At 39.1% G+C, this 27,522-nt stretch overlaps 3 protein-coding genes across 3 annotated transcripts; all 3 read right to left on the reverse strand.

Annotated features, from left to right (window-relative positions):
• Positions 1 to 2,985: 2,985 nt before the first annotated feature.
• LOC116334879 (extracellular calcium-sensing receptor-like) lies at positions 2,986 to 6,759 on the reverse strand. Its single transcript, XM_031758418.2, has 9 exons — positions 6,635 to 6,759; positions 6,105 to 6,399; positions 5,857 to 5,943; positions 5,476 to 5,745; positions 5,139 to 5,345; positions 4,776 to 5,051; positions 4,212 to 4,439; positions 3,977 to 4,100; positions 2,986 to 3,896 (listed from the first exon to the last, which is right to left on the reverse strand). Exons 1-9 carry the CDS (start codon positions 6,742 to 6,744, stop codon positions 2,986 to 2,988), a joined length of 2,508 nt encoding a protein of 835 aa, XP_031614278.1. The 5' UTR covers positions 6,745 to 6,759.
• A 4,299-nt stretch (positions 6,760 to 11,058) lies between these two features.
• On the reverse strand, positions 11,059 to 15,091 carry LOC116333205 (extracellular calcium-sensing receptor-like). Its single transcript, XM_031756385.2, has 9 exons — positions 14,952 to 15,091; positions 14,413 to 14,707; positions 14,178 to 14,264; positions 13,705 to 13,974; positions 13,199 to 13,405; positions 12,828 to 13,103; positions 12,296 to 12,523; positions 12,077 to 12,200; positions 11,059 to 11,972 (listed from the first exon to the last, which is right to left on the reverse strand). Exons 1-9 carry the CDS (start codon positions 15,059 to 15,061, stop codon positions 11,059 to 11,061), a joined length of 2,511 nt encoding a protein of 836 aa, XP_031612245.2. The 5' UTR covers positions 15,062 to 15,091.
• Positions 15,092 to 17,441: 2,350 nt separating this feature from the next.
• On the reverse strand, positions 17,442 to 21,300 carry LOC116333197 (extracellular calcium-sensing receptor-like). The gene is made up of 9 exons (XM_031756376.2): positions 21,158 to 21,300; positions 20,773 to 21,067; positions 20,551 to 20,637; positions 19,999 to 20,268; positions 19,722 to 19,919; positions 19,363 to 19,629; positions 18,848 to 19,075; positions 18,610 to 18,733; positions 17,442 to 18,355 (listed from the first exon to the last, which is right to left on the reverse strand). Exons 1-9 carry the CDS (start codon positions 21,265 to 21,267, stop codon positions 17,442 to 17,444), a joined length of 2,493 nt encoding a protein of 830 aa, XP_031612236.2. The 5' UTR covers positions 21,268 to 21,300.
• Positions 21,301 to 27,522: the final 6,222 nt, after the last annotated feature.

A 27,522-nucleotide genomic window follows, 5' to 3' on the forward strand; every position in this document is an offset into this window, starting at 1 on the left:
ATCAAATTATACCATCACTAAATATCAAATTACTATGTAAGAATTAATAAAATAATATAATAAAATATAATAATAATAATAATAATAACAACAATAATAATAATAATATAATAAACAAGCTCTATACACAACAACAATAAACAATGAAATCAAGTATCTGTGTCATGTTTCACTCTGTGGCTGGCAGGAAATGGAACCCAAACGCAGGACTCATACGCAGGGAGGGATGAACTCAAAACGACAGCTTTATTGCTGGAAAAACACATAGGTACTAAACTAAACACAAGGAGTCATAAACAAGAAAGTCAAATCAAAAACCAGAGACACAAGGGAGCTATACTGGGAACACAGGGAACTAGGAGCGCAGAGGAAACACACAGTGCGAGGGGATCACGAAACTGACACAGAGAAACACAGGGCTTAAATACACTGGGAAATAATGAGGGGAATGAGACACAGACACAGAAGGAGAGCACAGCTGAGAGAAATCAGACATAACAAGACCCAAGGGAAGCGAAACTCAATACACTCACGTAGGACACATACCTTCAAAGTAAAACAGGAACTGTAACACAGATGTGGACTAGACTAGGGGAGACAGAGCAAGTAAGACACACAGAGACCAACACAAAGGAGGACAGAGGGCAGCTACTAAATACTCAGAAACCTAAACAGAATACAAGAAACCCAAACTAAGACACTAGACTATAGAAGAAACTGGGGCAACAAAGAGAACTTAGAACATACATCATGATACAAAAACCCTGAGACACAAGAAACTCAAAACATTGGGTCAGGAGATCCAGGATCCTGACAATCTGTAGATTGTATTTTGACCTCTGCAAACTGACTTACCTTTCCAAATTCTCCAGCAAAGGGTGTTGCAAAAATCCCTCAAAACAAATCTGACTCTCCAGTCACAGACAAACAAGAAAACATTAGCAGAGTGCCTCTTGCTCCTGACCCATTTGGACAGTGCCCTGGCAAGCTGAAAAAGAGAAATCAAATTAAAAACCGCAAACAGGATTTCCATAAACAATGACATTTAAGAATCAGTAATCAGTAATGCATCACAAATGTATCGCTCATCATTGATTCATTTTTAAATTAAATATGAATAGGTTCGTTAACAGCCTGCACAACACTGGCAGTCAATCTAGGATTTACCATGCCTCTGTCCCTGTGTCAGCTGGGATAAGATAAGATAAGATAAGATAAGATGAGATAAGATAAGATAAGATAAGATAAGATAAGATAAGATAAGATAAGATATACCTTTATTAGTCCCACAAGAGGAAATTTCATGTTAAGGCTGCCGACCATACATACATTACACAAAAACATCACATGGGGAAGACACGTCAGAGAGGTATAACAATGGAAAATGCACCACATGAGGAAAGATAAGGAGAAAAAAATAACTCCCCTCAGACTGAGCTCCAACAGGGAGATCAGTTTGAGAACAGAAAAAAAACACCTCTGCACATAGCACATGAAAAAACTCTTAATACACCAAAGAAACACATGACAAGCAACAGGGATGGGTAAAGGGTGAGAGACAGCCAGTGTAGACAGTGCATCCGGGCCTGCAGCACAAGCGCTGGTCTCCTTGATCCACCGTCAGCATCAAAATGCATCGAAAAGCGGATACACTCCACTCAGTTAGGTAAGCAGTTAAGAGAATAGCTGGATGGATGGGCCGTACAAGAGAAACTTCCATTTAACTACACATTTAATCCCCCTGATATCTTAATAGAAGATGATGAAGTACAATTTCAATAGCACATCCCATTATTTCTATATTATAAGTGTGGAACATTACAGAAAAAGATCTGTCCCACATGTATAAAAAAGTTTTTGTTGAATTATAAACTTGTTGTTGTTTTTCTTTGTTTTTTAACCAAAGGCAGGCAACTTTTCTGAAATGTAATTGTTTTTCTATTACTTAACTACTTTGGTGTAGTATGAGTGGCCGTGGGGAAGTCTTTATCAGCCGGAAAATCTATAAAATTATACAAATACAGTTAAAAGTCCAAAATTTATGCCCTTCATATTTTCCAAAGCCGTTGGAGTCTTTGATGGGTCAATCCTGGGCTTATGAATGTAAGTTGAATTTTTAGTTTATTTAAATTTTAGAGCAAAGTAGCCTTTTATTGTCATTGTACATGTACATTGACATTGTAGGTGCTCTGCACCAACTGTGCATGGAATAGAAATACAAATAGTAGAAGAGCAAGAATAAATAACAGACAAGAGAATATATATAAAAAAGGGGGGAGCCACAGAATAGAAAGGCACATATTAGAGGACAGGTTGCAAAGTGCCTGAAAGCAGTGCAGTGGACTTTTGTCTGAGTATAGAGTCCATCTGTGAGAGGCCTGAGTGATGAGGGTTACTAAGACCATGGCTCAGATTGGTGGGTGGGTGGCCAGGGGTGGGATGTGGAGGAATAGTGTTTGTTTACAGTCAGAATGTCTCAGGGGAAGATGTTGTTTCTGAGTCTAGAGGTGTGGACTATCCAGTGGGTCAAACAGGTGGACAGGATGCAAAGGGTCACCTGTGATGGCCCTGGTTTTCTTGGGACAGGAGGATCTGGCATTGGCCTCCAGGGTTTGGAAAGGGAGCTGCTAGTGATTTTTTTGAACAATGTTAATTACCCTCTGTAAAGTCTTCCTGTTCTGAGTAGTGGCCCCTGCATACCAAATACTCAGGCTCTAAGAAAGCACACTCTCCACTGAGGAGTGACAGAAGGGTGTATAGTGGTATAGTTAAATTATGTATGTTAAATTATGTAAGGTTAAATTTAACAATGTATTGTCACATAGTTAACACTTGCATACTCTAGCATACAAAATAAAAGAAAAATACTAACTATCTTTGTATGTTCTCACTTTCATGATTTTCTAATTCAATATATTTATATAAATGTATTATTTATATTTATTTTTCCACGTGTATTTTTCTGCTCTAAATGGAAACGTTTTTTTACGATTTAGTTCCACGGCCCATTATAACATTTTTTGTGTTCATCTCTGGTCTCAAAAGGATTATGTAACATTTGGGTCCAAACAGTGCAACCAACAGGCCAAAGCTTGAAGCCAGGATGGCAAATACCTCCACCGCATCTGCATGGTTTCCAGGTGAGCTGATATAAGCAGGAACAAAGGCCACCCACACAGCACAGAAGATCAGCATGCTGAATGTGATGAGCTTGGCCTCATTAAAACTATCAGGGAGATTCCTTGCCAGGAAAGCAATTAAAAAACTGAGGAAAGCCAGTATACCAATATAGCCCAATAACACTCCAAAACCAACACTAGACCCAATTGAACACTCATAAATGATCTTATCATTGTGGTATTGGGTGTTTTTATGTGGAGTAGGAGAAGCAGAAACAAGCCAGGTAGTGCAGATGACTGCTTGAATACAAGTAAGAAACAAAATTGTTCCTCTCTGCTGCATAGCACCAAACCACTTCAGACTGGTTCCCCCTCCTGGCTTGGAGGCTTTGAACACAGCCAGAACAACCATGGTTTTTACCAGGATGCATGAGACACACAGCACAAAGCTGATCCCAAATGCTGCATGCCTGAGTTGGCATGTCCACAGCCTGGGTCGTCCGATGAACAGCAATGAACAAAGGAAACATAACTTAAGTGACAGCAATAGCTGGAAACTAAGTTCCGAATTGTTGGCACGTACTATAGGTGTTCTGCGATGGTAGAAAAAGATCCCTATAACAACAGCACATATAATTGTTCCCAGCAAAGAGGTTGTTGTTAAACAAAATCCCAGAGGCTCATGGTAGGAGAGAAACTCTGTCTTCTTGGGAACACAGTGGTCACGCTGCTGGTTTGACCAAAAATCGTCTGGACAACTGGTGCACTCCAAGGAATCTGACAATAAAAGCTAAGATGGTGAAATGCATTTTACATTTAATATAAATTAAATAAAATATGCAAAGACAAGCACTTACTGCTCTTATTGTTTATTTTTCCCTCAGAACAAGGGATGCAGTCAAAACAGCATTTGGGTTCTCCCTTCCGTCTCACCATGTGGGTACCAGGAGGACAGTTCTCACTGCATACTGACCGAGGTGGCTGTTAGACGAAATTAATATTACCTGCTAGAATTACATATATTGTGCACATGACAAAAATGAAAAATGTACATATGGGAAAAGATAAAAGTATACAAAAACCACTTTAAACCTTTTTGGATTCAAAGTTCCAGAAGATTTTGTCTTCATCAAGTATGAGTTCTTCACCTTTAAAAGCTGAACTCTTAACCTCACCAACATTCTGAACTTTAGTGCTTCCATCAGGGAGCCATAACCAGTTCATCACATCATAAATTGGCACCACATCACCATTTTCATCAAATGACACTTGATCGCCAAATAGAGTGGTGAAGTTTACCCTTTCCAAGTAATAAACATGCTGTTAAAAACAGATGTATAAAAACTAAATTACTTTTAACAATGTAAACTGTGACACTGCTGTTCAGTAGTCAAATATTAGAGCTATTAAATTTGAATATAGGAATTCATTACTTTTAAACAAGGCCTCTAGTAATGCGTCATACTTATTCCATTAATGGATTCCCTGATCTAATTACAGTAACCACTACTTTTGCTTAGGAGAAAAGATAATCCTCATTCCAGCTTTTTCATAGTTAATCTTATGGCACTGCATTTTGCCTTACAGGGTAAATTCTTTTCTAAATGTAATTACAGAGCAATCAATTTAGACATAAAGTGTAACCTGATATCACACCTGCCACGGCTCCAGTGTTTGTAACGTGGCACAGCTGTTCCCTCTGAAAGGCCCTCTTCCTGGCTTGCATCGCAGCATGTCATCAAGGGAATATGCCAGTGCATAAACAGCTTTGTACACATTATACTCAGGCCGGAGGTCGGAAATGTCCAAGAACTCAGTGTTCACATTTTCCAAATCTTCCTGTCCAGTGCATAATGTACCACCACCTTCCACCCAGCCTGCTGGAGCTGGTTCAAATCTGCACTGAAATGTGAATTCCCAAAATTGATGCACCTGAAATATTATGAAAACTATTTTAGATGTTATACATAAAAAAAATACAATTCCTGCAAATACCACAGTAAATGGTTTAACTCTCACCATGCTATTTCCATAGCTATTGTTGTGATGCAAGTCAGGACGTATTTGTAAGAGGAATTCCCTGAGCCCTGGTATTTCTCCTCGACGAATAGCGATGCCCAGTGTACCACCCAGGTATGGCATAAGCTGAGGTGTTTGGAGCACAACAGCAGCTGTCCAGGCTTCACTGGCCAACCACTGTAGGTCTGTTACATTTTGCCTCACCACCTGTGCATTATGTTTGACCAAATGTATAAACTCATATTTGTAAGTAGCAACTAATTTAGTGACATTATGAAACCCTTCTCTACTCATTCAATATATAGCTAGTAAAAATTTAAAACTTTTAAATCCAAACCTCTTCCATAAGGTGTATCATGTGACTCTCATGTGCAAAGACAATGACAACTTGAGCTGTGGATTTTTTCATCACATTCACAATCCTCCTGAGTTCATCTGTTTCTTTGTGCAAGGACAAAATTTCAGTGTAAGCCAGGCAACCTTCACCAGACTGACTTAGCTCAGACTGGAAGGATCTGGCTGCATAAAGTCCATAATCATCATCACTGACAAGCAGACCTGCCCAAGTCCAGTCGAAATGTTTTAGAATCTGAATCAAAGCACGCACCTAATTAAATACAGATTAAAACATGAATGCATAGACAAGACAAAACTTTCGGTGGAGTAGTTAGTCATTAGTTACTGGTGACTGTTTATAATTGTGCTGATTGATTTTCACCTGGAAAGCATCACTTGGGATTGTCCTAAAGAAGGATGGATACTTTTTACGGTCACTCAGACAGGAACATGTGGCAAAATAACTCACCTGTGAAAGATAAAGACTTTATATTGTAGAAATATTCAAAGCCTTGACTGCCTCCTTACCTTTTTTAAGCTTCAATCTTGTCATTAAACTGACAATTAGTTCTATATATTTATATTAAATACAACCAAAAATAATATTTCATGGTTAAACTGGAAACTTACCATAGGTACGCTGTACAAACCTAAGACGCTGGAGATGGCAATTGAACGTGTAGAGGATGAATCACCCACAATCCCTATGACTGGAGGATTTCCAACACATGTATTATGTAATACAATTTGCTCCTCCTGACCACTGGCTAATGACAATGCAGCTCGGAATCCAATTCCAAGTTCAACGCAGTTATCATAAAGAGTGAATCCCAGAGTCACATTAGGCAGTAGGTTGGGGTTTCTGTTGATTTCATCAATAGCAAAGGCCATGGTTTGTGCCTGCCTAAATCCTAGAACATCAAAACTAACAAAAAACACACAGTCTGCTATTGAAACATATAGCAGCATACCTGGAAAACATGTTGCAACCATATACATTTTGCAACTCCTCAAATGAAAAAAACAGAAACAATTAAAGTAACATGTTAAATGACAAAAATAATGAAAATTCATATTGCAAGATGTGTGTATTTGTTCTTAATGCCACTGTTGGCAGCGATTTCCCAAAGCCTTTTGTGTTGTTTCACTGTCATACTTACCCATGGCAAGTAGGCTGTTGTGGCTCTGAGGTAAATGACAGGTTAGGGAGCATTGAAAAGAAGTGAACTTCAAACAGTCCTCCCAGAATCAGATCTCCACTCTTTTGCATGCTATTTAGATAAAACTGTCCAAGTGACTGACAGGAGGACGAAGACAGAGAAGAGGCTGCAGTAAAAGAAAAGTAACAATACAACAAAAGGAACAAGAGCAAATTGGCTTGTACAAGTGAAGACATAACTATTATCTGCTTTTCCCCTTTGCTCAGCCAAGTCATTAGGTTTCACGGCATTGCAATTTCTTCTTATTGACATGCAGTACTGTAAATAACCTATCAGAGCAGACAGCAGGGTATGGGCAGGGCCTATAATACATTTCATTTGAGATCAGTTCTTATTGATGCAGAAGCTATGATTGAACATACACTCACTTGTGACTATGCAGGTTACACAGTTAGAAAGTTAAAAAGAATTTTTGTGTTTTGTTTTCATATTTATCAAGTGCAATAAAAGGGGGGAGAAATATTCTTGTGATTAAATCATTGAGATATGCACTGAGCAAATGAATAAATTAGGGATGCACCGATCCCGATACTGGTATCGGGTATCGGTGCCGATACTGTAAAATGTGTGCGTACTCGTACTCGTAAAAGTCAACCGATACCATGAACCGATACTAATGTAGCCCGGATGGGAATTTGGTAGTAGATACTCATAATTCCCATGGACTTGAACGCCACATAAGGTGTTCACAGTTCACAGAAGAGAACGGCATGGAGAGATGCACGAGGTTAGCTGAACCAAAGTGAGAGACTCGGCTAGTTTTACTGAGGTTAACTTGCACAAAAGAGTGTGTGACTAGAAAGCTAACCGTGTGAGAGCTTCGCAACAGAGTGTGGGTGAAGTGACTTTTGTTTCAACGGTTGCACCACCGTCCGTGGAAAACTGTGTTTCCAGCCATGACCGCCGAGGCTAAAGGCTAGCCGGACTGCTTGGCTGCGCCACGGAGGCAGCTGCTATGGACTGTCGGAGAGCTGGACAGTGACTGGCTAACGCGCTGTAGCAGAGACAGCATCGGGTCCGCAGGGAGTGGATTTAGTGTGGGACTGGTGAATGGCGACCTACCGAGCAACGGAACTGTAAGTCAGACTTTTGTGCTCTTACTGGGGAGAAGAGGATTTTTCTCCATCGTCCGGCGTGAGCAGCAAACAGGCCTGCAACAAGTGTGAATGTGAGTGTGTGTGGCGCCCATGTGTGAATATTGTATGTTTAGTGGATTTATATAACGTGTTTTGGAGTGTATATTAGTGAGTCACTTACCAAAAGGTGATAACATAAGTTGGGTTGTTTAATATAATTTGAAAGGGAATTATTTCATTTATACAGTGTATTTCATTTGGTTAAGGAATTGGAATATCATTTGAGTTTAAAAAAGGGATGTGTTGTACAGTATTTGTCTCTGCCCTTACGTTCAGTAAACGTTTCGTTTGTGTTAAAGAGTTGTGTGGGGTCGTTTCTTTACTACCGGTTAAGTTTAACTTGTGTGTGGCAGAAGTATCGGTTTTTGTACTCGGTATCGGCAAGTACTCAGATCCAAGTATCGGTATCGGATCGGTTTGAAAAAATTGGTATCGTTGCATCCCTAGAATAAATAAATAAATTCAAGATGATAATTTGAATAAATGTACAAGAACGTTCTATATTAACCCTTTAAGACCTACCATAGAACCAAGTCAGCCAGAGCGTATTTCAAGTTGCTATACATCAATACAACCATTATATCCCAAATTTTAATAATATGTATGCATTAAGTCTATAGTAACTACATAAATTGCAACTACAAAAACTTATTTTTTTTTAACACATATTTCTAGTTTCAGAAGTTTATCCGTCAAAACTGTAAATGCAAAGAAGCTGCACAAAATAGTTTCCAACCACAGGAAATTTATTTTGAGTGTCTTTATAGTGTTATTTTGGAGATACACCAATTTTTATATACTGCAGGAAAAATGAAAATAAATATTATAATGCAAATTTGTAAAAAAAAAAAAAAAAAACAGCATGTGCATCAAAATAAACTATTTGCAACAGTGTAATTTGAGTTCTAAGCATCCCAGAAACTATACAGAAAGGCATAAACTCAAACATTAATTTTAAAAACACCAGCATATCTTTGTTTTCCGCGAAAATGACGTCACTTCCATTTTTGGGCAGGTAATGGTGGACATCAGATAGATTGTGCTGACGTTTATTCCAATGCAGGAAGTGTTGTGAACAGTTGATCAGCTGGCAAAGCGTGTTTCTGGATTATTGTGTTTTTCTTGCTGCAAATGCTTTTTACACAATTTTTGCAAAGCCATATGTGGAAGGAAACCGTGACCTAGGACAAGCTGAGTGCATAAGATATAAGTACATTTCCTCTGGTTTCATATGCAAAAAAAAATTATTGCACTAGCTTGTGTGGTTGCAGTTTTACCGGGCTTTAAAAATAGTTGCGCAAAATGGAGTGTGCCCACTCCGACTCCCCATAATGGGTTAAAAATCAATAAACAGCAATTAAAGGAGGGAAACTCTTACTCAGTAGCCATGTATATGAAATCCCTTAATTATTACTAATAAAGATTCAGTATTGTAAGATGTATCCAAATCAGCATTCATATTACCATGGTACTGGGTAACCACATTACATCAATGTCTATCTTTAGTCTTAAGTCTAGAAAGCCATCTCCTACATTTCATCCAGGGGGCATCTCTCCTTAGTGTCTTGTAGGCATCATGCAGTCTTATCCTATCAGTCACTATTCACAGATAAATGCCTTAGTTGAGGATAAAAACATAGACTGATTGAGAAATAGAAAGGTTCATCTTTTCACCACAACAGATAGATACAGCATCTTCATCACTGGTGATGCTGCACCAATTCAACTATCAATCTCCTGCTCTACTTTTCAGTGAGCTGTGAATAAGACCTAAGATACTTTAAACAAATTTGATAATTGTGTTCTTTAAAGGCTATACACTGTGTAAAAAAAAAAAGGGGGGGGTGGAGGTGGATCATTTAACTTGTCTGAGTATAATATGATGACATCACTTCCTGTTTTGAGAATTAGCATGGCAGCCATGTCGAGTATGTGCTGAACACGATTTGATTTCATCTGCATTGAAGCATCATGCAAGTACTGGCTAAAGTTAGTTCATTTTACATGATATGTTAGAAATTAAACCTCAAGAAGTATTTTATTGACAGGTTAATTCACGACTGTGAGCAAGCCAAGGGTAATGGTACCACTTATTGTTAATTTGAGTTAGGAGTGCAGATGCTACTATTTTTGTATTGTTTATTTACATTGTTTATTTGATGTTTTCATCAGAATATCTGTGAAGAATATATTGAGATTCAGTAGATGTTTAGTCTTACTGTGACTCTGCATCTTTATTGGACCTGGTTTAACTAGGTGTTTAGACAGTGTTCTACACTCCCTGAAACCACTGCTAATTTTGCCTAATGAAGAAAAAAGCATATGTATTATTGCTTTTTTAATAGTACCCCTACCTAAATTTGTCAACAGGCACACACAAACACACACAAGCACAGGAGCTTTAATTAATTATTTACCTCAATATTTCACCTTTTACATTCATGTTCTCTAGGCAGAAACACATTTTATCACATCGATTTATTGTGAGAAACAATACACCTATACTAAGATTAAAATACTGATGACAACCAAAATGTTACAACACAGTTAAGGCAAATGATCAGTTTCTGTTGCATCTGTCTCTCTTTCTGTGTCTGTGTGCGTCTGGCCATTGATTTCAGGACCAGGTAGGTGCTCAAATTAGGTCAGTTTTTTACAATGGCAGGATTAATTTTTTTTTGTTTTTATTTTGTTTGTTTGTTTGTTTTCTCATGTAGTCTTTAAGGATAAATTCACAAAAAATCATCAGCTCTGAATGGAATATCTTTAGCTAACAGCTGCAGCTCTTTTGTATATTAGAATTTGTAAATTCATTTCTTGTCCATTCTTTTGGTTGAGATCCAAAAGTTTCTGGCACAACTTGAGGGGGGAAACGGTCTGGTGAGGTGAAGAATCCAGTAACACTTGAAGCATTGGTGAGCAACTTTATTAGCCTGATGAAAGGCAGCTGAAAAGCTCAACTTTAAAATGATCAAAGAACAGGTTGGGAATAAGTTTGTGTTTCTTCCAGTAGGATCATATCAGTTGCATAAACAATGAGTTAAGTAGATTTCTCTAAGATAACATTTTGCTATGATAACACTCATTTAAAAAAATCTATTAGCCATACTATTGTTTGATAAAAGATTTAAGATTTTAGCAATCTTAAATTATTACTGTTGAAGACAAAATGTGAAATGAATTCAACTTATTAACTGATTAATTTAAATAACACAAATGATATTAATTCTATTCCTTTGTAGTGAGCCGACCCATGATTGCCTTCTTTGTGTTTCTCTCTGGTTTCAGCAGAATTATGTAACATTTGGGTCCAAACAGGGCCACCAAAAGGCCAAAACTTGAAGCCAAAATGGCAAATACCTCCACTGCATCTGCATATTTACCTGGAGAGTTGACATAAGCAGGGACAAAGGCCACCCACACAGCACAGAAACTTAGCATGCTGAAAGTAATGAGTCGGGCCTCATTGAAATTATCTGGAAGATTCCTAGCTAGAAATGCTAGCAGAAAGCTAAGGACAGCCAGCACACCAATATAACCCAGTAACACTGCAAAGCCAACAGTTGACCCAACTGCACACTCATACACTATCTTGTCATTGTGGTATTGCATGTTTTTATGTGGAGCTGGAGAGGAAGAGACAAGCCAGGCAGTACAGATTCCTGCCTGAATACAAGTAAGAGCCAGAACTGTCCCCCTCTGTTGCATCGACCCAAACCACTTAAGAATGGTTCCCCCTCCTGGCTTGGAGGCTTTGAACACAGCCAGAACAACCATGGTTTTCACCAGGATACATGAGACGCAAAGCACAAAACTGATGCCAAATGCTGCATGTCTCAGCTGGCATGTCCATACCCTGGGTCTTCCGATGAATAACAGTGAACACAGGAAGCATAGTTTCAGTGATACTAATAGCAAGAAGCTCAGCTCTGAATTGTTTGCACGTACCATGGGTGTACGTCGATGATAGAAAAAGATCCCTAAAACAACTGCACAGATAAATGTGCCCAACAAAGAGGCAGTTGTCAAACAAATACCCAGAGGCTCATGGTAGGAGAGGAACTCTGTCTTCTTAGGAACACAGTGGTCATTCTGAGGGTTTGACCAAAAATCCTCTGGACAACTGGTGCACTCTAAGGAATCTGACAATAATGGGAAGGCATATAATCAATGATATAAATTGTATATAACTATGTATAATTTCTCAAAATTAAAATAAAAACATCCTTGAATTACAAATACCCACTGTTGTTTTTGCTGATTTTTCCCTTTGAACATGGAATGCAACTAAAACAGCACTCTGGTTGTCCTTTGTTTCTAGCCATCCGGGTCCCTGGAGGACAGCTCTCACTACACACTGATTGGGGTGGCTAGAGAAAGACAAACTGATTACATACAAGGTTCAATATACACTACTTCGATCAGTATTTTTCTAAAAGAAGTTATTTAGAAAAGTAGAAATAACCTTTCCTGATTCAAAATTCCAGAAGATTTTGTCTTCATCAATGGTGAGTTCTTCACTTTTAAAGCCTGACCTTTTAACCTCACCAACATTCTGAACTTTAATTTGTCCATCAGGGAGGTGTAACCAGTTCATGACATCATATACTGGCAATGCATCACCGTTTTCATCAAAAGATACTTGATCACCAAATGGAGTGGTGAAGTTGACATTTTGTAGATAATGTATGAGCTAATGAAGGTTAATGGAAAAAAAGAAGAAACACCCATCAATGAGCAAATGATTTTCATAAGTCATTACATATATGTATTAGCATCAAGGTAGACTGTAATTCAGAATTTTGTTTCATCTAATTTTTCTTAATTATTTAAAAAAATACTACTTCTACCATTCTTTTTAATTTGTAAAGAAAATAATGGAAATTCATTGCAAACATATCAGTGCCCTTATAGGATAATGGACCTTTTTCAATAACCAAACCTCGGTGACGCAGTAGCTTGTAGTAAATGTGTAAATGTGTAAATTGATACCACACCTGCCATGGCTCCATTGTTTGCAAAGTAGCACAGCTGTGCCCTCTGAAGGGTCCTCTCCCTGGTTTGCAATGCAACATGTCATTAAGAGCATATGCAAGAGAATACACGGCCTTGTATACATTGTAGTCAGGCCTGAGATTAGAGAGATCAAGAAACTCAGTCTCCACATTTTCAATATGCTCCTGCCCAGTGCATAGTGCTCCTCCAGCTTCCAGCCAGCCTGCTGGAGCTGGTGCAAATCTGCACTGAAATGTGAATTCCCAAAACTGATTTACCTGTAATGGAATAAAAGTATTGAGAGATAATACAAAATACTGATTTATTTCATGTCTCATTCATTTTAGATATACTTTCAAATCAGAACTATTACCAAATTATTGTTGTATCTGCCATTGTCACTTTGGTCTGGGTGTATTTTTAACAGGAATTCCCTCAGCCCTGGTATTTCACCTCTGCGGATGGCAATGCCCAATGTGCCACGCAGGTACGGCGTGAGGTGGGCTGTTTGGAGCACTGACGCTGTTGTCCATGTTTCACTTGCAATCCATTGGCGACCTATCACATTCTGCTTCGCTACCTATGATAATAAATGTAGAATACAAAATTTATGTAGGTTCTCACTATAGCTATTAATGATCAAGTTACTGATATGAAGTTAGTTAAATAAACAATGCCTTTTTTTCTTGCACATTTGGGGCATTTTGATAACATAAAAGTGATGAAGTTTCATTGTGATGTTTCTGCTTTTTAACGTTATCAGTTTAATCTAATTATTAGAGTACCTATTTTACCTTCAATGACAGTCATTTTTGTCTAGACAAATAAGTTACAATGCTGCAATAAAAATTATCTATATGAACATTTTTTATTTCCAACCTCTTCCATTAGTTGAATCAAGTGTATCTCATGTGCAAACACTATCACCACACGAGCTGTTGATGTCTTTATCAAATGTACAATCCTCTTCAGTTCACTTGGGTCACTGTCCCAGGGCAAAATCTCTAAGTAAGCCAGACAACCGTCACCAGACTTAGCCAGGTCAGATTGGAATGATTGGGCAACATGGAGTCCGTAATCGTCATCACTGACTAGAAGACCTATCCAAGTCCAGCCAAAGTGTTTTAGAATCTGAATCATAGCACGCACCTAAGTGGATATTTTGGTGTAAATTGATTAGTGTGCAGATGAGTGTATAATTTTAAAAATGTATAAATATACATCTGAAACCAATTAATGCAACCTCTATAATTTATATTATTCATCAAATACATCAGAGTCATTAGAAATAATTTCAAAGTCCTTTCCTGAAACTATGGTATATTTCATTTAACTTGGTAACTATGTTTTACCTGGAAAGCATCACTTGGGATGGTTCTGAAAAAAGTTGGAAAACGCTGACGATCACTGAGGCAGGAGCATGTGGCAAAATAACTCACCTGTTACAAATATACGACAGACATATTAACACATCCTAGCCAGTCCAAATGCTATTATAAGTACCGGTACAATGTACCACAGGGGATCAATACTACACTTAAATTAAACGCACAGTGCAAGCATAAAAATATGAAACTTAAAACTTACAATAGGTATATTGTATAAACTTAGCACACTGGAAATAGCAATAGAAAATGTTGAGTAGTGATCACCAACAATCCCAAGGACTGGAGGGATGCCTGAACAGTTCTCCTGAAGCAGAAACTGCTCCTCCTGGCCACTGGCTAGTGATAAGGCACCGCTGAGTGCAACAACAAGGGCACCACAGTTGTCATAAAGACTGTATCCAAGAGTCACATTAGGTAGCAAATTTAAGTTCTTGTTGATCTCTTCAATAGCAAATGCCATAGTCATTGCATTCCTGAACCCTACAATATCAAAGCTAACAAACAAATGTTACGTGAGTATTGTTCACTAAAAGAAATCTGCAACCATGAAAACAAGTAGAGATATACAAAATGAACCCTAAAATGAGTGTATGTTAATATAAAATAATGAGTATAATTAATATTTTGACATATGTATGCTAAGATAGATAAGTTGTCTTGTATATATATATATTTTTATATTTGAATACTTATTATTTGTGCACGTCTCTGCTGATGTCGTATTTGTGTGACACTTACCCAGTGCAGTGAGGCTGTTGAGGCTCTGAGGTAAATGTTCTCTCTGGGTAGACAGAAGTGTAATGGACCTCAAACAACCCACCCAGTACCACATCGCCAGGCTTGTGCATTTCATTGAGATTAAACTTTCTTTCTAACTTACAAGATAAAGAAAGTGAAGAAGACACAAAGCATAAAAAGAAAAAAGAAAAAAAAAGTAAGACAAAAGAGACACCTGTGAAAATATGTGTGACCTGGAAAGCCCCCATAACTGATCTCCACCTTCAGTATCATTGTTTCTTTTATAAGGTCTCTCTACTTTATATGGGGGGTGTGTTATCCCTTTAGAATGCTTTCTGTCATTGTTTAATTTTTTTCAGCACTCTCAAGGGTGTGGTTGCAGACATGTCACCACACGGAAATCAATATGAATATATAAACATAATCTGAATGTTTTGCTGTATTAATGAATGTATAAAAGCACTGAACAATATATTTTGTAAAATGTACTGTAAAGATTGTGTACTTTTGGAATTGGAAAATGAATGTAAATCTTACTTAATATTCAAATACATTTTTGATGTGTTTAATGACAAATAGCCTTGCAGGGTTTTTTGTTTTAGTACATCCTATTTGTATGAATAAACCTACATATATCTACTTGTGCTGTCACTATATTTGACTATTTGACTATCGGGTATTTGTTTTGGTAGAGCAGGTCACTCAGGTGGTAGAGCAGATCACCTACTTATCGGAAGGTTGGTTTGATCCCCGTCTGTTTTAGTCTGCTTGCCAACTATCCTTGGGGAAGATACTAACTCCAAGTTCCTCTCCGATGCATCCACCGGAGTATGAATGAGTATGAATGTGAACTTTAGATGGAAAGAGGCATGTTGTGTGTCTGTACCACTCTGAGCTTTGAGTGCTCAGAGTAGGAAAGCACTATGTAAAAACCAGTCCATTTTCCTTTACCATTAGACAGATCAATATTGTGTTTCATTATCAGGAAGGGATATGTAACTGGTTCCATTTGCTTGTCTGTCCGTCAGTTTTTAGGGACATTTTCAAACTTAACAACGATATACTAGGCGTTGGGGGACATGACTTCGCTCTTCATTGTTAGAACCCAAGGATAGAATTGACCTTGAAAAAACTTTCAAGAAAACAATATTGAGGTTCTTGAAATTTTTTTCACAGATAAAAAAAAAACTTGAGAGCTTCACAACACACTTTTTAAAATACAACACCCAATGCATCACAATGATGGCACAAAGTCTTAAAATTACCCACTGCATGAATATATCTTAAAATATCAAGTTTTATAGCCTATACAAGGCAAATATACCAACCAGCCAGTTCTGTGGTAAAGAAATTAAACCATTTAATATGTAATGCTTCAAATCATAGGTCAAAGGTCAGACACCAGCATAATAAAAACAACATAAAACAAACTTTTAGTATAGACCTTGGCCTTCACGGAGAGTTGTGCTCTCTGAGTGCTCTTGCTAACCTTGTTTTAAGAAAGAAATGGGTTATTCTAAGTAAAACCCATTCTTGGAGCAATGGAATGATTCAAGTTGAGATGTCCTCATTTAATATTAACATTTTTCATTGTTGAAAATGTACATTTAAAATGGTGAAAAGGAGTAACGTTTTGTTATAGTCATCTTTTTCTAAAATCAAAGCATATGTGAATTCTGTGACAATAGGTTCTCTTCTTTGAAAAGGCTATACTGACAGATATATATCTGTCATCTATATCAGTATATATTGCTGTAGACCACGGGTGTCAAGCTCCAGGCCTCAAGGGCCGGTGTCCTGCAGGTTTTAGATGTGTCCTTGATCCAACACAGCTGATTTAAATGGCTAAATTACCTCCTCAACATGTCTTGAAGTTCTCCAGAGGAATCAGGTGTGTTGACCCAGGGTGATATCTAAAACCTGCAGGACACCGGCCCTCGAGGCCTGGAGTTCGACACCCCTGCTGTAGACCATAATAAGTTTGCTTGATAAAAGCTGTGAAGTATTCAACCAGTTAACTATTATAATACCATCAGAGACATTAAACAAGAGGTCACTGCACTTCTTTCTGACCATGAAGATGGTGGATGTTTACATAAAAAGCTAAGCAGCAGCCAAAATTGACACACAGCACCAGTAATGTTGTGCACTGACAGATATTCAGAGATGTTTTCAATGATGTGGGAGCTATGCATGGGTACTTGTTATAGTACAAATAAAGGGAAATTTTAGTTATAATTTTTCTTGGCAACATGTTGGACTATGGAAAAGCTACTATAAGGACTTTGAGACTGTAATGACTCCCAAAGAGAATGACAAACAAATAAGGAGTTAATTATTATATGTTTTTCTAAATGTATTGTGTGCAGTAAAAGCAAATCTGATGAAAACAATACTAATGTGTAAAATTGTATGAAAACATTTAAAAGGACAAATTATGGCTGCATTAATATGAATATATTTTTACTCAATATACTACAGATGTTGTTATTATGGCTTGGTGGTTTCTCGGCCCATAACTGCATTTTTTGTGTTCCTCTCTGGTTTCAGCAGAATTATGTAACATTTGGGTCCAAACAGGGCCACCAATAGCCCAAAACTTGAGGCCAAGATGGCAAATACTTCTACTGCATCTGCATATTTGCCAGGAGAATTTACATAAGCGGGAACAAAGGCCACCCACACTGCACAGAAGATCAACATGCTGAATGTGATGAATTTGGCCTCGTTGAAGTTGTCTGGAAGATTCCTAGCTAGAAATGCTAGCAGAAAGCTAAGGATAGCCAGTAGACCAATGTAACCCAGTAACACTGCAAAGCCAATTGTAGACCCAATTGCACATTCATACACTATCTTGTCATTGTGGTATTGGGTGTTTTTATGTGGAGTTGGAGAGGAAGAGACAAGCCAGGCAGTGCAGATTGCAGCTTGAATAGAAGTAAGAACCAGAACTGCTCCTCTCTGCTGTATAGCGCCAAACCACTTAAGATTGGTTCCCCCTCCTGGCTTGGAGGCTTTGAACACAGCCACAACAACCATAGTTTTCACCAGGATACATGAGACACATAGCACAAAGCTGATCCCAAATGCTGCATGTCTCAGTTGGCATGTCCAAAGTCTGGGTCTTCCGATGAATAACAGTGAACACAGGAAACACAGCTTAAGTGACACTAAAAGCAGAAAGCTCAATTCTGAATTGTTTGCACGCACCATAGGTGTGCTGCGATGATATGTGAAAATTCCTAAAACAACAGTACAGATAAATGTGCCCAGCAGTGAGGTGGTTGTCAAGCATATTCCCAGGGGCTCATGGTAGGAGAGGAACTCTGTTCTCTTAAGAACACAGTGATCTCGCTGGGGGCTTGACCAGAAGTCCTCTGGACAACTGGTGCACTCTAAGGAGTCTAAAAAAAATGGGAAGAATTGACATTGTTTTCTTCATTTCGTTTCACACTGTTTTGTCCTATTATGAGTGTCTTGTACAATAAAATGGATAGTCAGTATTTTCATCTAGTAATATTTTCATTGATGTGTAACTGGAAACCACTCTCGCAATCATTTTGGCTTGGTGTCAATAAAGGCCACCATAGAACTATGCACTGCTAAACATAAAGTAACATTGCACATCTTATGCATTATAATGTCAAATGATACAAACCAGTGTTATTGCTGATCTTTCCCTCAGAGCAAGGGATGCAGTCAAAGCAACACACAGGCTTTCCCCGCTCCCTTGCTATATGTGTTCCTGGAGGGCAGCTTTTACTGCAAACTGATGTAGGTGGCTTAAAGGGAAAAATAATTTTTTTTAAAAAGTTATTCAACACCAGTTATACATATATTGTGTACTTTATTACTGCTTTTATATTAAAGCAAATGCTATAAATAGGAGAAATTACCTCGTTTGATTTAAAGTTCCAGAAGATTTTGTTTTCATCAAGTGTGAGTTCTTCACCTTTGAAAACTGACCTCTTAACCTCACCCACATTCTGAACTTTAGTGCTTCCATCAGGGAGCCACAGCCAGTTCATGATATCATAGATAGGTAAGGCATCACCATTCTCATCAAAAAATACTTGATCACCAAATGGAGTTGTGAAGTTGACTTTTTCCAAGTAATACATCAGCTATAAAAGTGATAGATAAAGGCTTATAATTTTTTTTCTTCTTTTATGCACCAATTATTGGAACAACCTGGAATTAAGTCTATTACTTACTTCATCAATGTACAATCATACATTAATTATAATGAAACGTCTTGCTATTGTCTCTTTAAAGCGGCGAGATATGAAACTATATTATTAGTTGCTACACAATTATCTTTCTTCCATAATAATGTTATCTCACAAAATAGTTTTTGTTTGTTTGTGTTTTTGTAAAATATAAGTGACTGGAGTATAAAATGACATCAAACCTGCCATGGCTCTAATTTTTGCAAAGTAGCACAGGTGTGCCCAATAAAAGGTCCTCTCCCTGGAACACAGTGGAGCATGTCATCAAGGGCATGTGCAAGAGCATACACCGCTTTATAAATATTATACTCGGGCCTGAGTTCAGTCACATCCAAAAGTTCAGTCTCGGCATTCCTAAGCTCTTCTTCTCCAGTGCAAACTGTCCCACCAGCTTCCAACCAGTTTGCTGAAAATCTACAGTGAAATGTATCTTCCCAAAACTGCTTCACCTAAAATGCACAACAACCAGAGAAACAAACACATGTTAACAAAAATAACCAACAGAAAATTTGACTTGAAGTTTATTAAGTTACCCACTCACCATGTTGTTTGCACTGTTCTGTTCTTCAGGATTAATTTTTAACAAGTAGTCTCTAAAGCCTGGTATTTCTCCTCGTCGGATGGCAATGCCTAGTGTTCCACCAAGGAATGGCATAAATTCAGGGGTATGGAGTCCACCAACTAATGTCCAAGCTTCACTGGCAATCCACTGCAAGCCTGTCACATTTTGTTTCACCACCTGTGGATTGCATTGCAGTTATGTTTTTACTCTCCTGTAATATATTATCTGCAGCGTGTTTTGTGATATTTTCCCTAACCTCTTTCATGAGATGAATCAGGTGTATTTGATGTGCAAATACAATGACAACACGAGCTGTGGATCTGACCATCAGATCCACAATTTTCTTGTATTCATTTGGATGATCTTCCCAAGGCAAAATCTCTGAGTAGGCCAAACAACCTCCACTTAACTGAAGAAAGTCTGACTTGAAGGTTCTGGAAACATGGAGTCCATAATCATCATCACTGACTAGCAGACCTACCCATGTCCAGCCAAAGTGTTTTAGTATCTGAATCATAGCACGGACCTACATGAAAAGAGATGGAAGTTTTTAGTGTACATGTATAAATATTTTTTAGTGAAAATTTGCTTGTTCATATCTAATATCAAAAAGTTAATTTAATGAAAGTTTAAAAAATAACATTAAATAAAAGTTAACTTCTCATGATAACACTTTTTACCTAAATACATTGTATTTTAATTAAAATTTTGCAAAAAGTATTTCTTTGACTGGTATGACTTATGTCTACGTTTTCTGTCAATAATTAACATCAGATAAACACCTAATTCATATTGTGAAATTTTCTACCTGAAAAGCATCACTTGGGATTGTTCTAAAGAAGGATGGAAACCTCTGTCGATCACTCAGACAGGAGCAAGTGGCAAAATAACTCACCTGTCAAGAAACATATATTATGAAATCCAGTTATGTAAGTTGCAAGGGACTTTCAGATAATTTTAATTAATAATTTAAATCAATCAAAATACAGTATGTCAGAAGCACACAAATCAGTAGAATTGGGAAACTCACAATAGGAAGCTTGAATAAACCAAGAACACTTGAGGCAGCAATAGAAAATGTGGAGAAAGGATCACCCACAATCCCCACAACTGAAGGGGTCCCTGAACAGTTCTCCAGAAGCCTAAATTGCTCCTCTTGACCACTGGCTAATGACAATGCTGCACTAAACCCAATATCAAGTGTAGCACAGTTGTCATAAAGACTGTATCCCAGAGTCACATTAGGAAGTAGCTTTGAATTCTTGTTAATCTCATCAATAGCAAAGGCCATGGTCATGGCATGTCTGAATCCAGGGGTGTCAAATCTAAAATACACAAAAAATGAAAAAGAGCAACTAAATTCTTAGCAATAATAGTAATGAGAGAATTTTGTCAGCTACACGGGTGAGACTTACCCATGGCAGCTAGGCTGGTCTGGCTCTGAGGTGAATGTCCGCTTAGGGAATACAGAACTGTAATGGACTTCAAATAACCCTCCCAGAATTACATCCCCAGGCTTGTGCATGCCATTGAGATTAAATTTCTTTTGCAATTTACAGGATGAAGGTGGAAAGGAAGACTCCAAAAAGGAAGACAACAAAATCATTATCAGACAGAAACACATAAGCAAATATCTGACAAGAAAGCTCCCCATAACTGCCTCATTCTTTTTTATTTGTATTCATGGCTCCTTGATTTTATATAGAAGCCTATGCCAACCCCTTTCATCACTTTTTGATCCACACCCACCAGGGCATGGACAGTAATGTGGGACGAGCATAATAGACGTTTCATAACAACTGTGCTACATCAGCAGATATTGTGAAAAATCCAAGCTCTTAGCAATATTACACATTTTGTAAAAAAGGTTAATGTTCAAAAACTGTTGCTTTGGATTCCAGTAACTGTTAATTATCAACACTTCACCAGATTCTTTTCATTCCTCATAGGCATCCGATGGAAGACAAAACACCATTTCACACTTTATTCTCCTACACAATACTTCTAAAAGGGAGCTGCGTCCTGCATGACACGTTGCCGCGAATCTTTAATTTAATTAGAAGCTGTCCCACTCTAGTCTAAACAACAGTGTTTCAAAGGGAATTCAGTAGGGTTTGTTGTGTATTAACTGCAACACATCTTTCTCAGCTCCGGCATGGCTGCGACCTTGCCCTACTTCTCCAATAGCATCTATATACGTTGGTGAACCCACAGAAAGGTCAAATGAGCCTGTCGAGCACTTCCTCGAAACATGGCGTCTGCACCTTGCTGTTAATTGGGCAGTGCCGGGTTTACCCAGTCGCACCCATTTTTCACCCACTAAAACTAAAGGTGCCCCGACACATACCATGGCAAACAGGTCAGAAGTCCCGCTAGGGATTCTGACGTATAGTTTGTACTCACCGCAATAGTAGTATAAACCTGCAAGCGCCCACAGGCCTATGTAGGTGCAGTTTTCTCGATTTACCTTTCCTCTGGCCGGATATGTCACAGCGCACCAGTCAGAGTCAACATCTCCTGCGTCATGTTTGTCGGTTCCCTGATTGCTTACTGTAAATTTAAAACAAGTATAGTTAGGTTTTCTCGGGATGAAAAGTCCTGGACCTGTTTTGTTGTCAATTTGTTGGAATTGACTGGCCAAAGTGGAGCAGTTTCCTGTAGAGACAGCACTTCTGGTTAGTTTAAACATACAACCAAGTCCCCATGTATCAATGGGATAGAGAGGACCAGGTTCAGTGAATACGTGTGGGCGGACGGCTGTGCACGCCACACAGTCTAACACCTTTTGGTCTTTTGTATTTTTGTATTTTAAATTAGTCAATCTAGCCACAGATTGCTATCTTTATACCCACTAGGTGTCAGTTCTCTTAGTTGTCACGCTTCTTTTCCCTCTCTAGGTCCTCTGTCCCCCTTTAACGGGTGGACCAGACGTTCATAGGCCCAACTGCGACTCCTGCGATGGGCACATAGCAGGGTGGCAATGCTGGCAAGATCCCTCATGCAGCCTGCCGTGGGTTCAGCAGCAGCAGCGAGACAGTTCTGGTGGCCAGCCTGGCGGGCGGCAACTGTAGTGAAACAGTTCAGGTGGCATGCCACGCGTCCGGTGGCGATGGCGTTGCAGCTCAGGCGGCCTGCCATGGGTCGGGTGAGAGAGAAGCAGTTCAAGTGGCCGGTGCCGTAGTAGCTCTGGTGGGGAACGACGTAGCATGGCAAACGATCCGTGACATGTAGGCGTGCTGGACATGGACGGCATGTAGGGTCAGACAAAGCACGTCTGGTGGCATGACGTCCTCAGGTGCAGGTGTGGGCGGCTCGCAGACCCCCAGCACGCTGATCTCCGGCATGGACTGAGCAGGTCCCATGGGCGCTCGGACTGAGCGGGTCCAGGCAGCACGGCGAGCTCCGACTCGGGCAGAGCAGGTCCCTCCAGCACGCAGACTTCCAACTCGGGCAGAGTGGGTCCCTCTAGTGCACAGACCTCCTACTAGGGCTGAGACATGGCAGGGTCTGACTGAAGAGTAGAAGCCGTGGGGATGTGAGCAGAGGATGGCGTGGCTATTGTAGGCGATGAGGATGGTGGTGTAGCAGCTGCAGACGCTTGAGCTGATGTGGAGGCCTATGGCTGAGGCAAAACAGGACCACCCGAAATGCCAGGTGATGAGGCAGGATGCTGGACTGACTCCCCTGAGCCTCCAGCTGGAACAAAAGGTGACCCAGCTGATGCAGAGTCTTCTGGCTGAGCAAGAAGCTGAGCATATGACTGCACTGGTAACAGAATTGATGACTGAGCAGAGAGAGAGGTGGCAGTTGCTGACAGTGGACCTGAGAGCACCGACTCTGGGTCCACCGACTCTGGGTCCACCACTTCAGTATTTCCTGACTCAGATTCATTGACACATGGTTGATAGTTTCTAAGCTCACTGAGCCTGAGCTAACTGTTTCTTGTGCCTTAACACGAACACAGTGGGCTTGGATCCATTAAAAAAAAACACACATTTACTTGCACTTTGCATTGCAAGAAAAGGGGAACGTTTGTCAATGCATGATTTCCTTGTATACCGATTACACTGCTGCACACAGCTACAAAAATGGAAGAATCAGAAGAAGCGCGTTGCTAGGACTGATCGGAGGCACATTTCATTTCGAAAGACTACCTGACGGAAGCCATAATAAAAACGTGGTTTTGTGCAAACTGTGAAAAAAGGATTTTGCATACCACCGAAGCACTTCAACCATATGGTACAATCTAAATGCAAAACATGTTGCAGTGAGCACAGAAGCTGTGGGAGCTGTTAGCACTAGCAGTTCGAGTACCAGCAGCCTAAACTTGGTGAAATGACTGGCTTCAGGACCAAAATTAGTAGGTCAACATCGGACAAACTTACAAATTCTTTCGCAAAACGGATTGCTCTGGACTGTAGACCACTATTAGTGGTAGAAGATAGGGGCATGCACTGTTTTCAAATGAGTGAACAGGTATTAGCATTGCTGTTGCTTTATATTTACATTCTTCGTTTTTGTAACCATAACATATACTGGGAATTGCTTCCTCCCTGAAGAAGAACCAGTATATTGGCTTTGTAGAAATGTTTTAAGAATTACATTAATGTTACATTAGTGATTAAATTATTGTTATCACTGTTGTTGTATTTGTTCTTCTTTTTATTGTTATTCTTTAATGTTATTTGCCTGATTGCATTTTGGAGAGTTTGAAATACATGAAAAAAAAAAAATGCTAACTTCAATTCTACTCATATCCCTAAACATTGAAAAAAAGAAAAGAAAAATTCTTTGGTGGCCCTGAAAGGTAAATGCACTGCAAATTAAGAAAACACCAGCAATTAGGAAAATGCTGCAAAAAAAAACATGCTGCGGCGCACTGGATAATAAGGCGCATTAAGCAAAACAAAACAGTCAGGTAAGTCAAACTTTACTCAACTCATTCTTCTTTCTTCCTCCACTTCCGTACCATTGATTCATTAATGTTTAATTCTCTCACAGCTGCTCTATTCCCATGTTGTTGCAGTATATTAATGACTAACCTCGTATTGTGGATGGATTATCTCAGTTTTTCTCCTGACTGAAGTTTGGTCCGTTTACAGCATCCTGCCATGCGATAGCATTAGTCCCTAACCATTGGGAACCCTCACGTTAATTTTTATCGAGTGGAAAAAAAAATAGGTTATCATTCATCCTCCAGCTTCACTGTGTTTATGTTATGCTAACATAGCTGTGTTGCTAGCGATCACATAGCACATTATTATACCAGCTAGCCCAACTTCAGTAACCCTACAACCCATATGGAAAAGAAATAGTAAAAACTTATAAAAGACTTGCATAAGATTTGGCCTACTTCATATAGTGAATCATATAAGGCTTATATGATTTACTCATGAAAGTGGCCACTTTTTCATTACTTTCATATATTGTTTTAGTAAATATCCAAAACATACAAGTTTCATTTATATGATTTTTCAAGGGATCTTATATCTGTTTTCACTCTTGTAGGCTTTTCATACAAGTTTCACACAAGACAGATAGAAACTTTATAAGATTTATATATATCTTTTCCATATGGGAAACGTCACAGCTGTTTAGTTTTCTGTCTTCATTTAAGTTTGAAGTGATAGCAGAGCTGTACCTTTTAATTTTTTCAGAAATCTCTCAGTCAGCACATGGTATATAATGAATAGGTGGAAACTAGCGAGCTAACTTCCTGCTAACTTCTAACTCCGTTAAATTTAATAAATTCTGCTTTCATGGATGCCTGTATGTTAAACTTAATTGTTACACTTGTAAAGCATCAACACTGCTCATTTTATTAAAGAGGAAAGAATTTAGACAGTTTTTAACTCTCAGTGAAGCCACGGTGTTTGTTTGACTTTGGGACCTGAAGCGGACAGAGTTTTGGACCCAGATTACTCAGAGTCTGCGAGGCTCCTGACTATGTTAGCCGTAATGCTCCAACAATCCATCAAGTGGTGCAGCTTCGTAGCTTACCGAAGTTGTACAAAACATTTTTTGACAGATTTTTGAGCACCGTGTACCACATAAAATTGGTTCAAGGTCCAAGTACAACCAGAATTCATACATAAGGCACACTGGATTATAAGGCGCACTGTCGATTTTTGAGAAAATTAAAGGATTTTAACTGTGCTTTACAGTGCGGAAAATATGGTAGCAAAAGCTAAAAAAAATACAATAATAAAAAAGTGACAAAACACAACGGAACTTTGAGAAGACAATAACGTGATAGACTAACTGCTGAATTGAGAAGCTAATAGTAAATGCCTAATAGCAAAAATGTCTTTGCGGTATTGTGTGAATCATGAAATTAAATTGAATGTTGCAGTGACTCTTTCTTCCCCTCAAACCAAAGAATTATCTACTTTTTTAAAGCATGTCTCAGCATAATCCTTCAAATGTTTTGAATTCTGTCACTTCTGGAGTTGTTCTGTCATGTTACTGTCCCCCCAAAAGCACTTGCATTAACCTCCAATGAGGAAACCGTCAGGGATGCCCTTTAAGACCTCTTCTTTTCAATCTGGCTATAGAGCCACTTACCATCGCACTCCACAGCTGTGGGGAGATCAATGGGATCTGGAGGAAAGGAGTTGAACACAAAGTGTCCCTGTATGTAGATGACCTTTTAATCTTTAGATTATATTAGATAAAACTTTACTAATCTCTCGGGTGGGTTCCTCCAGGAAATTCGGTTTCCAATAGCACAGCACCGACAGAAGTTAAAGAATGTGAGAAGAAATATACCTTATATACACATATATAAATACAGATACATATATAAATACAGAGTATACAAAAGGGATAAACAGAATAAATAGGAATAAGAATACAAGGGAATTGCACATTTTAAGTATTGTGAGTCTATTGCACTGTTGGATATTAACAAAAAGTATTGCACAGTGAAGAGGCACTACAGCTTAGTTGTCCCCCCTCCTTTGTCCTCCTGTTTCCCCTCCCTCTCCCCTCCAGAGAGGAGTTAAACAGTTTGATGGCGTATGCAGAGGATGCCCAGCATTGTCCATAATGTCCAGCAATTTCTTTAGTGTCCTTTTCTCTGCCACTGTCACCAGAGTGTCCAGCTTCATGCCAACCACAGAGCCAGCCTTCCTGATCAGTTTTTCCAGCCTGGATGAGTCCTTCTTTGCTGTGCTGCTCCCCCAGCACACCACAGCATAGAAAAGTACTCCAGCAACCGCCGACTGGTAAAACATCCTCAGGAGCTTCCTGCAGATGTTAAAAGACCTCAGCCTCCTGAGGAAGTACAGTCGGCTTTGGCCTTTTTTATACAGGTGCTGCGTGTTGCATGACCAGTCCAGCTTGTTGTCCACCCACAGCCCGAGGTACTTGTATGTGTTGACCACCTCCACCTCCTCTCCCTCTATCTGAACCGGCAGTGGAGCTGCTCTGGACCTCCCGAAGTCCACAACCAGTTCCTTGGTCTTTGAGGTGTTGAGTTGCAGGTGGTTTGTGTGACTCCATCTGACGAAGTTCCTCACCAGACTTCTGTACTCCTCTTCCTGATCATCCCAGAAAGAGGAGTACAGATGTTATTTCAAACCCCAAAATATCTATACCCGCAATGCTATCCATACAGCCATTTTGGTCAGTTTTCAGGATATAAGCTCAACCTATATAAAAGTGAGTTGTTTCTTGTGGCTCGAGGAGCACCAGTGTATGGCTATACTACCCTCCCCTTTAAGATAGCAGGAAATCAATTTACATATCTAGGTGTAACAGTTACAAGGAAGCATAACTG

Source organism: Oreochromis aureus, linkage group 14 (assembly GCF_013358895.1).
Source record: "Oreochromis aureus strain Israel breed Guangdong linkage group 14, ZZ_aureus, whole genome shotgun sequence".
In the NCBI taxonomy this organism is placed as follows: Eukaryota; Metazoa; Chordata; class Actinopteri; order Cichliformes; family Cichlidae; genus Oreochromis; species Oreochromis aureus.